Source organism: Cervus canadensis, chromosome 29, assembly GCF_019320065.1.
Source record: "Cervus canadensis isolate Bull #8, Minnesota chromosome 29, ASM1932006v1, whole genome shotgun sequence".
Classification (NCBI taxonomy): domain Eukaryota; kingdom Metazoa; phylum Chordata; class Mammalia; order Artiodactyla; family Cervidae; genus Cervus; species Cervus canadensis.
The window spans coordinates 42780234-42791001 of NC_057414.1; the positions used below are offsets into that span (position 1 = coordinate 42780234).

The 10768-nt window shown below is 56.3% G+C and overlaps 1 protein-coding gene across 2 annotated transcripts; it reads right to left on the reverse strand.

Moving 5' to 3' along the window:
* Nucleotides 1-573: 573 nt before the first annotated feature.
* CABP2 (calcium binding protein 2) lies at nucleotides 574-5321 on the reverse strand. 2 transcript variants are annotated; one of them, XM_043452174.1, is made up of 7 exons: nucleotides 5199-5307; nucleotides 4522-4710; nucleotides 3916-3946; nucleotides 2950-3084; nucleotides 2153-2262; nucleotides 1905-2052; nucleotides 574-790 (listed from the first exon to the last, which is right to left on the reverse strand). In XM_043452174.1, the coding sequence occupies exons 1-7, from the start codon at nucleotides 5253-5255 to the stop codon at nucleotides 765-767; spliced, it is 696 nt and encodes a 231-aa protein (XP_043308109.1). In that variant the 5' UTR covers nucleotides 5256-5307; the 3' UTR covers nucleotides 574-764. The 2 variants fall into 2 exon arrangements, with proteins under 2 accessions (XP_043308109.1, XP_043308111.1); XM_043452176.1 differs by lacking the exon at nucleotides 4522-4710 and having other exon boundaries at nucleotides 5199-5321.
* Nucleotides 5322-10768: the final 5447 nt, after the last annotated feature.

Consider the following 10768-nt stretch of genomic DNA (forward strand, 5'->3'; position numbering starts at 1 on the left):
GTCAAAAAGAGGAAGTCTGATGAAGAAGGACTGGGCAGAGAGTCGCTGATTCGAGGCTGACCTGACCACACCTCGGCTAACCTAGAGGGGAGCTTGGAACAGAGACCAGCTGTGTGCTCGGTCAGTGGCTGCAGGCTCCTGGGAAGAGGGAGGTGTGTGCCCAAAGGCTGAGATCATACCCTGAAGGGGCCTGTCAGCTCCCTCACTCCCTGCAGCCCACCAGCAAGTATTTTCTTGCAGGGAGCTCTGAGCTGCACCCCTCTAAAAGGAAATGGGATGGAGCTTGGGAGAAGCCCTTAGGCCTGTGGTCCTCGGTTGTAACCCTGGATCCAGCAGGAGCCCTTCACAGGGTGAGGGGTCACTATGCACCCAGCTCTGGGAGAAGCAGGTTGGGTTCACTCATCCGGGAACATTTCTCAATACTTGCTCTGGGCTGGCTGCAGGATTAGGGAGGGCCCCTTACCCACCCAAAGTTCACAATCGAGAAGACTTCACTTTGGGGGCCGGATACCTGCAGGATGAATGAGCAGTGGAAGCTGTGTCCCTAGCTCGAAGATGCTTTATTGTCAGAGAGACAGAGCTGGGCTCGGGGGCTCGGTGGAGGAGTGGGGTGGGGGTGTTGCAGGCAAGGGCTGTGCACACAGGTGCGGGCAGGGAGGAGAGGGAGAGGGGTCCCAGCTGGAGGTGCAGGGCTCCAGGAACACACTGGCAGGCAGTGGCTCTGGTCCCAAGTCCTGTCTGCTGCTTCCAGCTTCTGTGCAGGCTCAGCGAGACATCATTCGCACAAACTCTGCCAGGACAAAGCCAACATTTCAGTCTGCTCTCTGGACCTCGACCCCCCGGAGTGAGGCGAAGATACTGGCTTAGGGGGGGAGTGTGGCCAAGGGCAGGGCCTGCAATGGAGTCCCCTGAATTTGGTGGAGAATACCAGGAAGAGGGGCTTTGTCTTATGGGGGGGAAAATCTTGTAACTGAACCTACTTTCCTCTTTGCTTTGACTGCTAGGAAGCTCGGGAACACTTCTGAGCCTACCTTGGAGAATTTCTACACACTGACTTTCCTTGTGTGTCTTTAGTCACTCAGTCGTGTCTGACTCTTTGCGACCCTATGAACTGTAACCCACCAGACTCCTCTGTCCATGGAATTCTCCAGGGAAGAATACTGGAGTGGGTAGCCATTGCCTTCTTCAGGGGATCTTCCTGACCCAGGGATTGAACCTTGGTCTCCTGCATTGCAGGCAGATTCTTTACCATCTGAGTGACCAAGGAAGCCCTGACTTTCCTTGAAAGTGAAAGTCGCTCAGTTATGTTTGGCTCTTTGCGAGCCCATGGACTATACAGTCCATGGAATTCTCCAGGCCAGATTACTGGAATGGGTAGCCTTTCCCTTTTCCAGGGGATTTTCCCAACCCAGGGATCGAACCCAGGTCTCTCACATTGCGAGCGGATTCTTTACCAGCTGAGCCACAAGGGAAGCCCAAGTATACTGGAGTGGGTAGCCTTTCCCTTCTCCAGCAGATCTTCCTGACTCCAGGAATCAAACTGGGGTTAGCTGCACTGCGGGCGGATTCTTTACCAGCTGAGCTATGAGGGAAGACTTTACTTTCCTTGGCTTCCTTTTATTATTTAATCCTTGTTTTCCCTCTGTTGGGAATGGGTAGGCTTCCTGGATCTAGATGCTGGCTCCATCCACTTCTTTTGCTAAGCACCCTCGCTTCCCTAAGAACTTTCTCCTCCCTAAGACTTTGTCCTCCTAATGGGGTTAAGCGTAGCTTCCTCCTAGGTTCTCCCGATGGTTAGCTGGGAGAGGACGTAGGTGTGCTTAATGCAGAGCCTTGCGGCTCTTCCTCTGTGAAAACTCGTGCAGGGTCCGCGGTGCTGAGCGTAGGGGAGCGGTGGGCGGTACCTTCGAAGTCCACCAGGCCGTCCCCGTTGAGGTCAAAGTCGCGGAGGATCTCGTCCACCTCCCGCTGGCTGAGCCGCTCTCCCAGCAGGGCCTTCAGGGCCGCCCGGAGCTCACCCAAGCTGATGCAGCCGTCCCCGTTGGTGTCGAACTGCGGCGACACCGGGTCACGGACCGAGTCATTAATTAGCGCGGCCCCTCCCTCACCGCAGACACGCAGGCCCCGCCCCCGCCGGCCCCGGGGACCCCACCTCCCGGAAGGCGTCCCGCAGCTCCCGGACACCGATCATGTCCGCGGTCTCCGCCAGCAGCTTGGGGCCCATCAGCTCCACAAAGTCTTCAAAATCCACCTTCCCGCCACCTGGGGGCCACGCCCATAAGAGACCCGGAACCATTAGAGACCCCTGCCCAGCCCTGGCCTCCTCCACCCTCCTGGCCTGTGTCCCTCTCCCCGCCCCACTGAATGGGCCTTTCCCTCCCTCTGGGTCTCCTAGGCTGTGTCTCCTGCTGGCTTCCCTTAATTTTCCTGAGGAGCTCAGTTGGGCTCAATTCCTGGCTCCAGTGGCTCGGCTGTGAGACCTTAAACAAGTCATGGGAACCTTTCAGAGACTGTGACTTCGTGCTAAGTCGCTTCAGTCGTGTCCGACTCTTTGTGACCCCATGGACTGCAGCCCGCCAGTCTCCTCTATCCATGGGATTTCCCAGACAAGAGTACTGGAGTGGGTTGCTATTTTCTTCTCTAGAGGATCTTCCCAACCTAGGGTTTGAACCCTGGTCTCTTAAGTCTGCTCCATTGGTAGGCAGTTTCTTTACCACTAGCGGAGACTGTTCCCTCACCAAAAAGTGGGCCTGCTGGCCCTTGACCCACCCGCCTCACGGGGGATGGTGAGATTCTCTGGAGGCAGAGAGCTTGCTGTGAGAATGACCAAAGTCCCGGGTTCTGGGAGCCAACCTGTGTAGACACCTCGGTTCCCTGGGCTGCCCGGCTGCCCTGACCGTGGCCATGGCCTCTGGAGAACTGGGGGTGGGACAGGTCTCAGGCACATACTGATTTGCTGGGAGATCTCGATGAGCTCCATCTCGGTGGGCATGTAGCCCAGCGTCCGCATGCAGGCCCCCAGCTCCCGGTAGCCGATGTAGCCGTCCCGGTCTCGGTCAAACTCCTGGAAGGCGGCCTGCAGCTCTGCCAGGCAGGGCGGGGTCAGTCCTTTCTGCATGTCCCCTGGGACCCCAGCCTGGATTAGACCTTCTCACCTTGGTCCAGTCATGTCCATGCTCTCTAAACAGCCATTTCTCTTTTGCTACCCCAGGGCCTTTGTATATGCTATTCCTGTCATTCACTCTGCAAATATTTAAGGGACATCTGCTCTGTGCCAAGCGCTGCTTTAGGTACTGGGGATGTGGCAGTGAAGAAAGAAAAAGATGAAGGAGAGAAAGAGAGAGGGAGGGGAAGAAAGAGAAAGGGAGAAAGAAAGGAAGGAAGGAAGAGAGGAAGGAGAGAAAGGAGAGAGTGAAGGAGGTGAGAAAGAAAGCGGGAAAAACAATCCTTGACCTCATGGAGCTCACATTCTGGAACATTCTTGGTCTTTATGCCACCTATTCAAGGAGGTCTTCCCTCTCAATTCAGTCCCCTCTGGCTCCTTTGATCACTTCCTTGATTGCACGTAGCACCATTTGTACTGGCAATTGACCTGTTGACGTCTCTCTCCAGAGGACACAGGCCAGATCTATCTGGTTGGCCACGTTTCCCAGTACTCAGAACTGTGCCAGGCCCACAGTGGGCACCCAGGAAGTGTTCGCTGGATGAATTAAAGGGGACCGTGTCCCGCAGGGAAAATAGAACCAGGAAACTGACGGCTGGGGATTCTCTCAACCCCGCCCTGCTCCTTCTGGTCCCCGTCTTTCCGCTCAGATCCCCTGCAGCCTGCTTGCTCCCAGTTCCTCCTGGAGACTGCTCAGACCCCCACCCAGTGCCCCCAACCCGGAAAGTCTCATTCTGTCCCCAACCCTTTACCTTCAATCTCCTCAGGCCGCAGCTCCCGGTCCTGAGGGGAGACAGAGGGGTTAAGAATTCCCTGGACAACCCCCCAGGTACCAGCACCTCCTCATTCTTGTTCTCTGGGGCCCCCCACCCAGCCCGCACAACATGCAGGCACTCCTGTCCTCCCACCATTCCTGCTGATGGGCTGGGCATCTGGGCCCCCTTCCCTGTCCCCTGTGCCCTGCCTCCTGGAGCTCCATTAGCCGGAGGTGGAGCTGGGGTTGGGCAGACCCTCGGGCTTGGCCATGGGGGCCTCGGGGTCACCAAGTCTCTCTGGTTCTCTCTCTTCCTCTTTGGGGGCCCTGTCCCCTCCCTGCCCGTCCCCTTGGTGGCTCCTGTCTCTGCCGTTTCTCCGAGTCGCTCTCTGCCCCACTCTCCTCTCTTTCCTGGCCTGTTTCTCCAGGCCCCCCCTGTTTTGATCTTATGTCTGCTTCTCCACGCCTCTCTGTCCCCCACGTCCCTAGATCCGCGAACCTTTGCTGTGAGACCCCCACTCAGTCCTCTCCCCGCGCTCAAGGAGAGGCAAAACCTGGGGGCAAGGGCGGGGGCCGGAGGCAGGCAGGTGGTGGCCGTACATACGAGCTGGGTGGCGGCGATGCTGGGCCGCAGGAAGATGCAGGCAGGCCCCACCACGCTGGTGAGCACGGAGTAGCCCTGGACGCCAGGCCCCAGGGCCCCTGGCTCCTCGGGACTGGGGCTGGGGCTGGGGCCGGGGCCCAGGCCATGGCGGGACCCCCCTGGGGGGGAGCCAGGCCACGGCCAGCGGTCCTGCAGCAGAGCCAGCCGTGAGCTGGGGCAGTGACGCCTCTCCACCCTCACTTGCCACCTCTCCCGTCATTAGAACGCAGCACAGGACAGTGGAACCTCACCATCAACACTCTCTACTAGAAGGGGCCACTCCCTTACTGTTCAGTGGGGCAAATCGAGGCCCAGAAAAGGGGCAAGGCACAGGGCCATGGTCACTCCGGAGGGCAGGGGCAGCAGCAGGAAGGGGGCAGTTGGATGGGCAGCCGGGGTGGGGGGGGCCTGACGAGCTTAGCAGGGGGAGACCCAGAGGTCTGCTGGAGCCAAGACCAGGATGGGTCAGAGTCTGCGGTCTGCCAGGGAAGATCTTGGTCGACGGTGGTGGGTGCCAACCCCTCCATCCCCCTGCTTTGCCCACTTGTGACCCCAGTCGGGCCCTGCCCACCCCATCAGACCCTTTCAGGGTCCAGCCCAGCCTCCCGGCTTTGGCTTCTCCCCCTTAACCCTCCTACCTTAGGCCCCCGGTGCCGGGGCCGCTTGGCACAATTTCCCATGGGCCCTTGAACCATGCCAGGCCTGGAGTCCTGGGGACAGCCCAGGGCTGGGCCTCAGAGGATGCTGTGGGCTCCCACCAGCCCCCAGCTGCTCCCAGTGAGAGTCTGGGATCACTGCAGGGGATTTTCCGAGGGTTTTGTGGGGAAGATCGCGGGCGGGTGGGCAGGCGGGGAGCCCGGGGCACAGGGGCTTGGGTCCTAATCCGGGATTATCTCTGAGCATCTCTGCTGGTGAGGGGGGCCACTCAGGGCACAAGGCCCCCCCTGGAAGGCACAGCCTCCCCGTGCTCACTCCTGAGGGTCTTGCAGACACTCCCTCTCCAGCATCCTCTCCCCCCAGCCCAATCTGGAGAGATTTAATGTCTTCAGAAGCAGGGCCTGGAACTTGGAGGAGGAAGCCAAGTGCCTTGATTGCCGGGGTGAGCTGGGTCATCTCTCCCGGGAATGGCAGACCCAGGAAGCACCTGCCCCTCCCTGCTGGACCCCTGCTGTCACCTCAGAGCATCCGCCCAGCCTGCCTGCCCTCGGCACCCCTGCCTGGCCCTGTTCCAGCCCTGCTACTTGGGCGAGGACCCAAGGACAGCTGACTCTGGGCTCCGTGGGCTGGAAATAGGGTTCAGTGATGGCAGAGGTGGGGGTGGGGATGCCAGCCTCCCTCTGGGCAGCTGAGTGGCTGCTGGCCCCTCCATCAGCGTGCGTGTCTGAGCTCCCCTCCTTGGGTTCAGCCCTGGGTTTGTCTGATGGGGCCCCAGCTAAGCTGTGGGGTCCTCGCTGTTCCCCCACGGTGCCCTCAGCTGAGGATGACCCCACACCCCGGCCCCCTTTACCTGCCCGTAGGCGGCCTGCACCTGAGCCTCCAGTTCCCGGAGTAGTGCCCGCCGCTTGGTGGCTGCTGGGCTGGCAGGGGCCCGGCTAGGCCCTGGAGTGCCCTCGGAGGGGGTGGGGTCCCCCGTGGGGAGGCTGCCATCTGCCGGGCCCTGGGGAAGGGCCATGGAGACGAGCGCTTGGCACCTCCTGCCTTCTGAGGGGCACTGCCCCACTCCACATTCCCAGGGCCTGCGGGAGGGTGGCTTTATGGGCAGCTGCAGGTGTGGTCCCCGCAGGGTCCCTGCTACTCTTCTTCCTGATTCCGGCTTCAGGGGCTGGTGGGCCCCAGACCCTCCAAGCACCCTGTCTTTCCTAGCTCCCTGGACCCCTCGCACAGCCCCTCCCTGAAACCCTGCCTTGCCACCCGCCGCATTCAGGCTGCCACAGACCATGCCCAAGGCTCCTCGCGTCACAGCGGCCTCTCTGCCCATCTGCCCATATGCCCCTCCCCTCTGAGTCTGTATTGCTCTCTGCCCCTCCCTGGCCCCTCTGCCCTGGGGGTCTCTCTGTGTCTGTCTCACCTGCAGCTCTCGCTCCGCCCCCTGCCCCCTGCTGACATCTGCCCAGTGGTGTCCCCGTGGGTCCCTCTGCCTGCCCGTGCCCATCTCTTTGTCAGTTTCCTCCCTCTGTTGGGTGAGACTCTTTCCCACATCGGTCTGTCCCTCTTTCTGTCTGTGCATTCTTGCTCTTCCTGTTCTCCATAGATGCCCTCTCCCAGGATGGCTCCTGGACTCTGGAAAGACCATCCCCCTAAGCCCCATACCATATCTGCCCCTCTTTCCCCCACCCAGAGCCCTGGGGTATCTCTGCACTTGTCCACCTCCCCACTTCCGCCCGCACCTCCCACCTAACCTGTGCCAACCTCCAACTTCCTGCTTCTCAGGGAGAAGGGTGGGGGTGGGCCAGCAGCCTGCAGAGGTCTCTTGTGCGCCCCTCCCTCCAGGTTTTGCCCCCCAGCCCACTTACCGCCCAGCTGCTGGCTCCTCACCTCCCAGAATGAGGTCAGTTGTCCTGCCCCAGCCCTGCTCCGGGCCCCTCATGATTTATTCACCTGCCCCCCGCACCGGTCTTTATCCAAGGGAACCAGATCTCACCAAGAACCTGCCACCTGAGCTGGTGGTGCTGGCCTCTCTTGGCCACAACATGGCCATCCATTCATGTATTTCTTTTTCAAACACCTGAGGTCTCCCGGGATCCAGCCCCAGGCCAACACGACAGACACCATCTGCTCTGAGGGCCCTGTTTTCAGGCACATCTAATTCAGAAAATGGCCGAGAGACAGTCTCCAAGAGCTTTGGGGCATGGACCCGGGCATCAGGAAGGCATCATGGGGGAGATGGGCAGATGGGCAGCATTCTAGGCATTGCCCACTGATGTTTACCTGGGCAAGTCCCAGGGTCCCAGCAGGGACCAGCTGTGAACATGGGGTGTTCCAAGGCACTGGAATCCAGCAGGGTCTGTGGGTGGAGGCCCTCAGGAGGGAGGAAGGGCTTGTAACCCCCTGCAAAGGCTGCAAGAGGTAGGAGAAGACTCCAGGGAGACTCGATTTCAGCAAATGTTTGTGGACCCCCTGCTGTGTGCCTTTCTGGACCCTCCCACCTGGTTTGGACCCTCCCACCTGGTTTGCACCTTCAGCAAACCCAGAGAGGCTGTGGAGGGGTGAGTGCAGGGAAGGGCCTGGCCGGCTGTCAGAGGAGGAACGTGGGGACCTTGCTGCGATAGGGGCTGGGAAGTGACCTGTGAGCCGAGACCAGAGGAATGAAGGGAGTGACCGCATGAAGAGGGGTGGGTGGACTTGCAGGCAGAGGGAACGGCCTCCACAAAGCCCTGAGTGAATCTGAGCAAAGGCCAGGGTTGAGAGGCAAGTGGATGCTGGCTGGCGGTCAATGGTGGCTCATTGTGACCATTCACGTTGACCATTTGAAGGCTCAGCTTCAGCATCCTTCAGTCCCTCTGTACCCTGAGTCATAGCTCCCCCCAGAGGCCAGGCGTGCACAGCATCCCCAGCGGGACTGCAAACATCCCTCAGAGAATTCTGTTTTCTGCATGGTCTTAGAATGGACCTTCAGGCCTGGGATCCCCCTGCATTTGCTGTGTGACCCTACACAAGGTATTTCACCTCTCTGAGTCTTACTTTCCTTATGGAAAGTAAGTTCCATGGTAAGAAAGTTTTCTTATCTAGAAAGTAGGGGTTGACCTAGTATTTGCCTCATGGTGCCTTTGTGAAAATTAAATGAGAAAAGACCAATCAGGTTCCTGGCATATTGGAAGGGCTCAAAAAACTGTGGATGTCACATGAGATGAAAGAATCCGTGTCCAAATAACCTCCTAAGAAGGTGGGGAAGTGTTGAGAAATGTGTCCCAAAGTATAAGCCAAAGAAGTGGGGACTATCACTGGTCAGGGTATGTGGGCTGGAAGCATTTTCAATGAAGTAGCAAAGCCTTCATGTCTGGCTCCAGGGTCCAAGATGACCAGGTGGATCAGTGGTGGACAAACGAATGGATGGATGGTTTGGTAGATAAGTGAGTGGTTGGATCGGTTGCCAGATTATGTGATGGGTTGATGTTTGAATGGCTGGTGGTGAGAAGGATGAACAATTGAGAAGATGGGTGGATAGACAAACATGGATGGAAGGATGAATGGATGGACAGGTCGATGTATAGTTGAGTAGATAGATGGGAAGTTGGATGAATGAATGGATGGACAGTTGGGTGGGTGACTGCGTGGAAGGATGGGTAGATGATTTGATGGGCTAATGGTTTCATAGACAGATGGTTGGTTGGATGGACAGATGGGTGAATGAAAAGATGGAGGGGTAAAGTAGAGGATGATTGGGTAGGTAAATGAGTAGTGGCTGGGTAAATGAAATGGTGGGTAAATGGACAGGCAGATGTTTTGATGGACTACTGGTCTAATGTTTGGTTGTTGAATGGCTGAATAACTGGGTGAAAGTGAAAGTCACTCAGTTGTGTCTGACTCTTTGTGACCCCATGGATTATACAGTCCATGGAATTCTCCAGGTCAGAATACTGGAGTGGGTTCCTTTCCCTTCTCCAGGGGACCTTCCCAAGCCAGGGATCGAACCCAGGTCTCCTGCATTGCAGGCGGATTCTTTACCAGCTGGGCCACAAGGGAAGCCCAATAATAACGAAGTGAGTAGCCTATCCCTTCTCCAGAGGATCTTCCCGACCCAGGAATCAAACCAAGGTCTCCTCCATTGCAGGTGGATTCCTTACCAGCTGAATAACTGGGTAGATGGGTATATAGATGGACAGACAGGTAAGTGGAGGCGGAGAGATGGCTGGGTGGATGGACTTGCTGTTGAAGGCCTTACAATCTTTATTCAAAGAGTTCATTAGGGTAAAGACCATATTTTACTTGTTTCAGTGTCTCCCCTGATGTCCGGTCCAATCATTGCTGAGACATACTAATTAGTGTGTGAATAAAGACCTGTGCTTGGGGACTTCCCTGGTGGTCCAATGGTTAAGACTCTGCACTACCAATGCAAGGGGTGTGAGTTTGATCCCTGGTTAGGGAACTAAGATCCCACATGCTCCACAGCACAGCTAAAAAAAAAAAAAACACCCAATAAGAATTTCTTAAAAAAAAAAAAGACTTGTGTCTATCTCCTCCTATTCTGAGTTGAGTTGTGATTTCCCCTAAAGGCAAAGATGATGACTTCTTCTCTACCCTGTTCCCCATAAGCCAAACCCAGGCATGGCCCATGGTAAGATATCACTTAAGACATACACAGATCCATATTTAGATATCACTTCACGGTCACCAGGATGTTTCACTACGGTGAAACAGACAAACAATAACAATCATTGGTGAGAATGTGGAGAAGTTAGAACCTTCATAGGCTGCTGCTGGGCTTATACAATGGTGAAGCCACTTTGGAAAAGAGTTTGGCAGTTCCTCAAAATGAGTTACCACATGACTCAGCAACTTCACATTTAGATATATACCCAAGGGAACTGATAAGTTCACACAAAAATTTGTGTGTAGCACTGTTACAACTTTCATAAAGTGAAAGTTGCTCAGACGTGTCTGACTCTTTGTGACCCCATGGACCAGACGGGCCCTGGGATTCGCCAGGCCAGAATACTGGAGTGGGTAGCCTTTCCCTTCTCCAGGGGATCGAACCCAGGTCTCCTGTGTTGCAGGCGGATTCTTTACCAGCTGAGCCACCAGGGAAACCCAAGAATGCTGGAGTGGGTAGCCTATGCCTTCTCCAGCAGATCGTCCCACTCAGAAATCGAACCGGGGTCTCCAGCATTGCAGGCATATTCTTTACCAACTGAGCTATCAGGGAAGGTGTTACTCATAACAGTCAAAAAATGAAGCAACCCAAATGTTCATAATACATAAATGGGTAAACAAAATGTGTATGTCCAGACAATGGAATATTATTTGGCCATAGAAAGGAATGATGTCCTGACCCATCCTACAACATAGATGAAGCTTGAAGACATTATACTAGGAGAAAGCAGCCAGACGTGAAAGGCCACATCGTGTATGATTCCATTTATATGAAATATCCTGAAGAGGCAAATCTATAGTGACAAAATAGATTGTGTGCATGCGTATTAGTCACTCAGTTGTGTCTGACTCTTTGTGACTGTAGCCCACCACGCTCCTCTGTCCATGGGATTCTCCA

Excerpts from the sequence above, each read along its gene's own strand:
- CABP2 (XM_043452174.1), bottom strand. The coding sequence starts at position 5,255 with ATGGTTCAAGGGCCCATGGGAAATTGTGCCAAGCGGCCCCGGCACCGG. Across the intron at positions 4,711-5,198 it reads CCCGGCACCGGGGGCCTAAG|GACCGCTGGCCGTGGCCTGG; the intron begins GTAGGAGGGTTA and ends GCTCTGCTGCAG. Across the intron at positions 2,053-2,152 it reads TGCGGGACGCCTTCCGGGAG|TTCGACACCAACGGGGACGG; the intron begins GTGGGGTCCCCG and ends GTGTCGCCGCAG.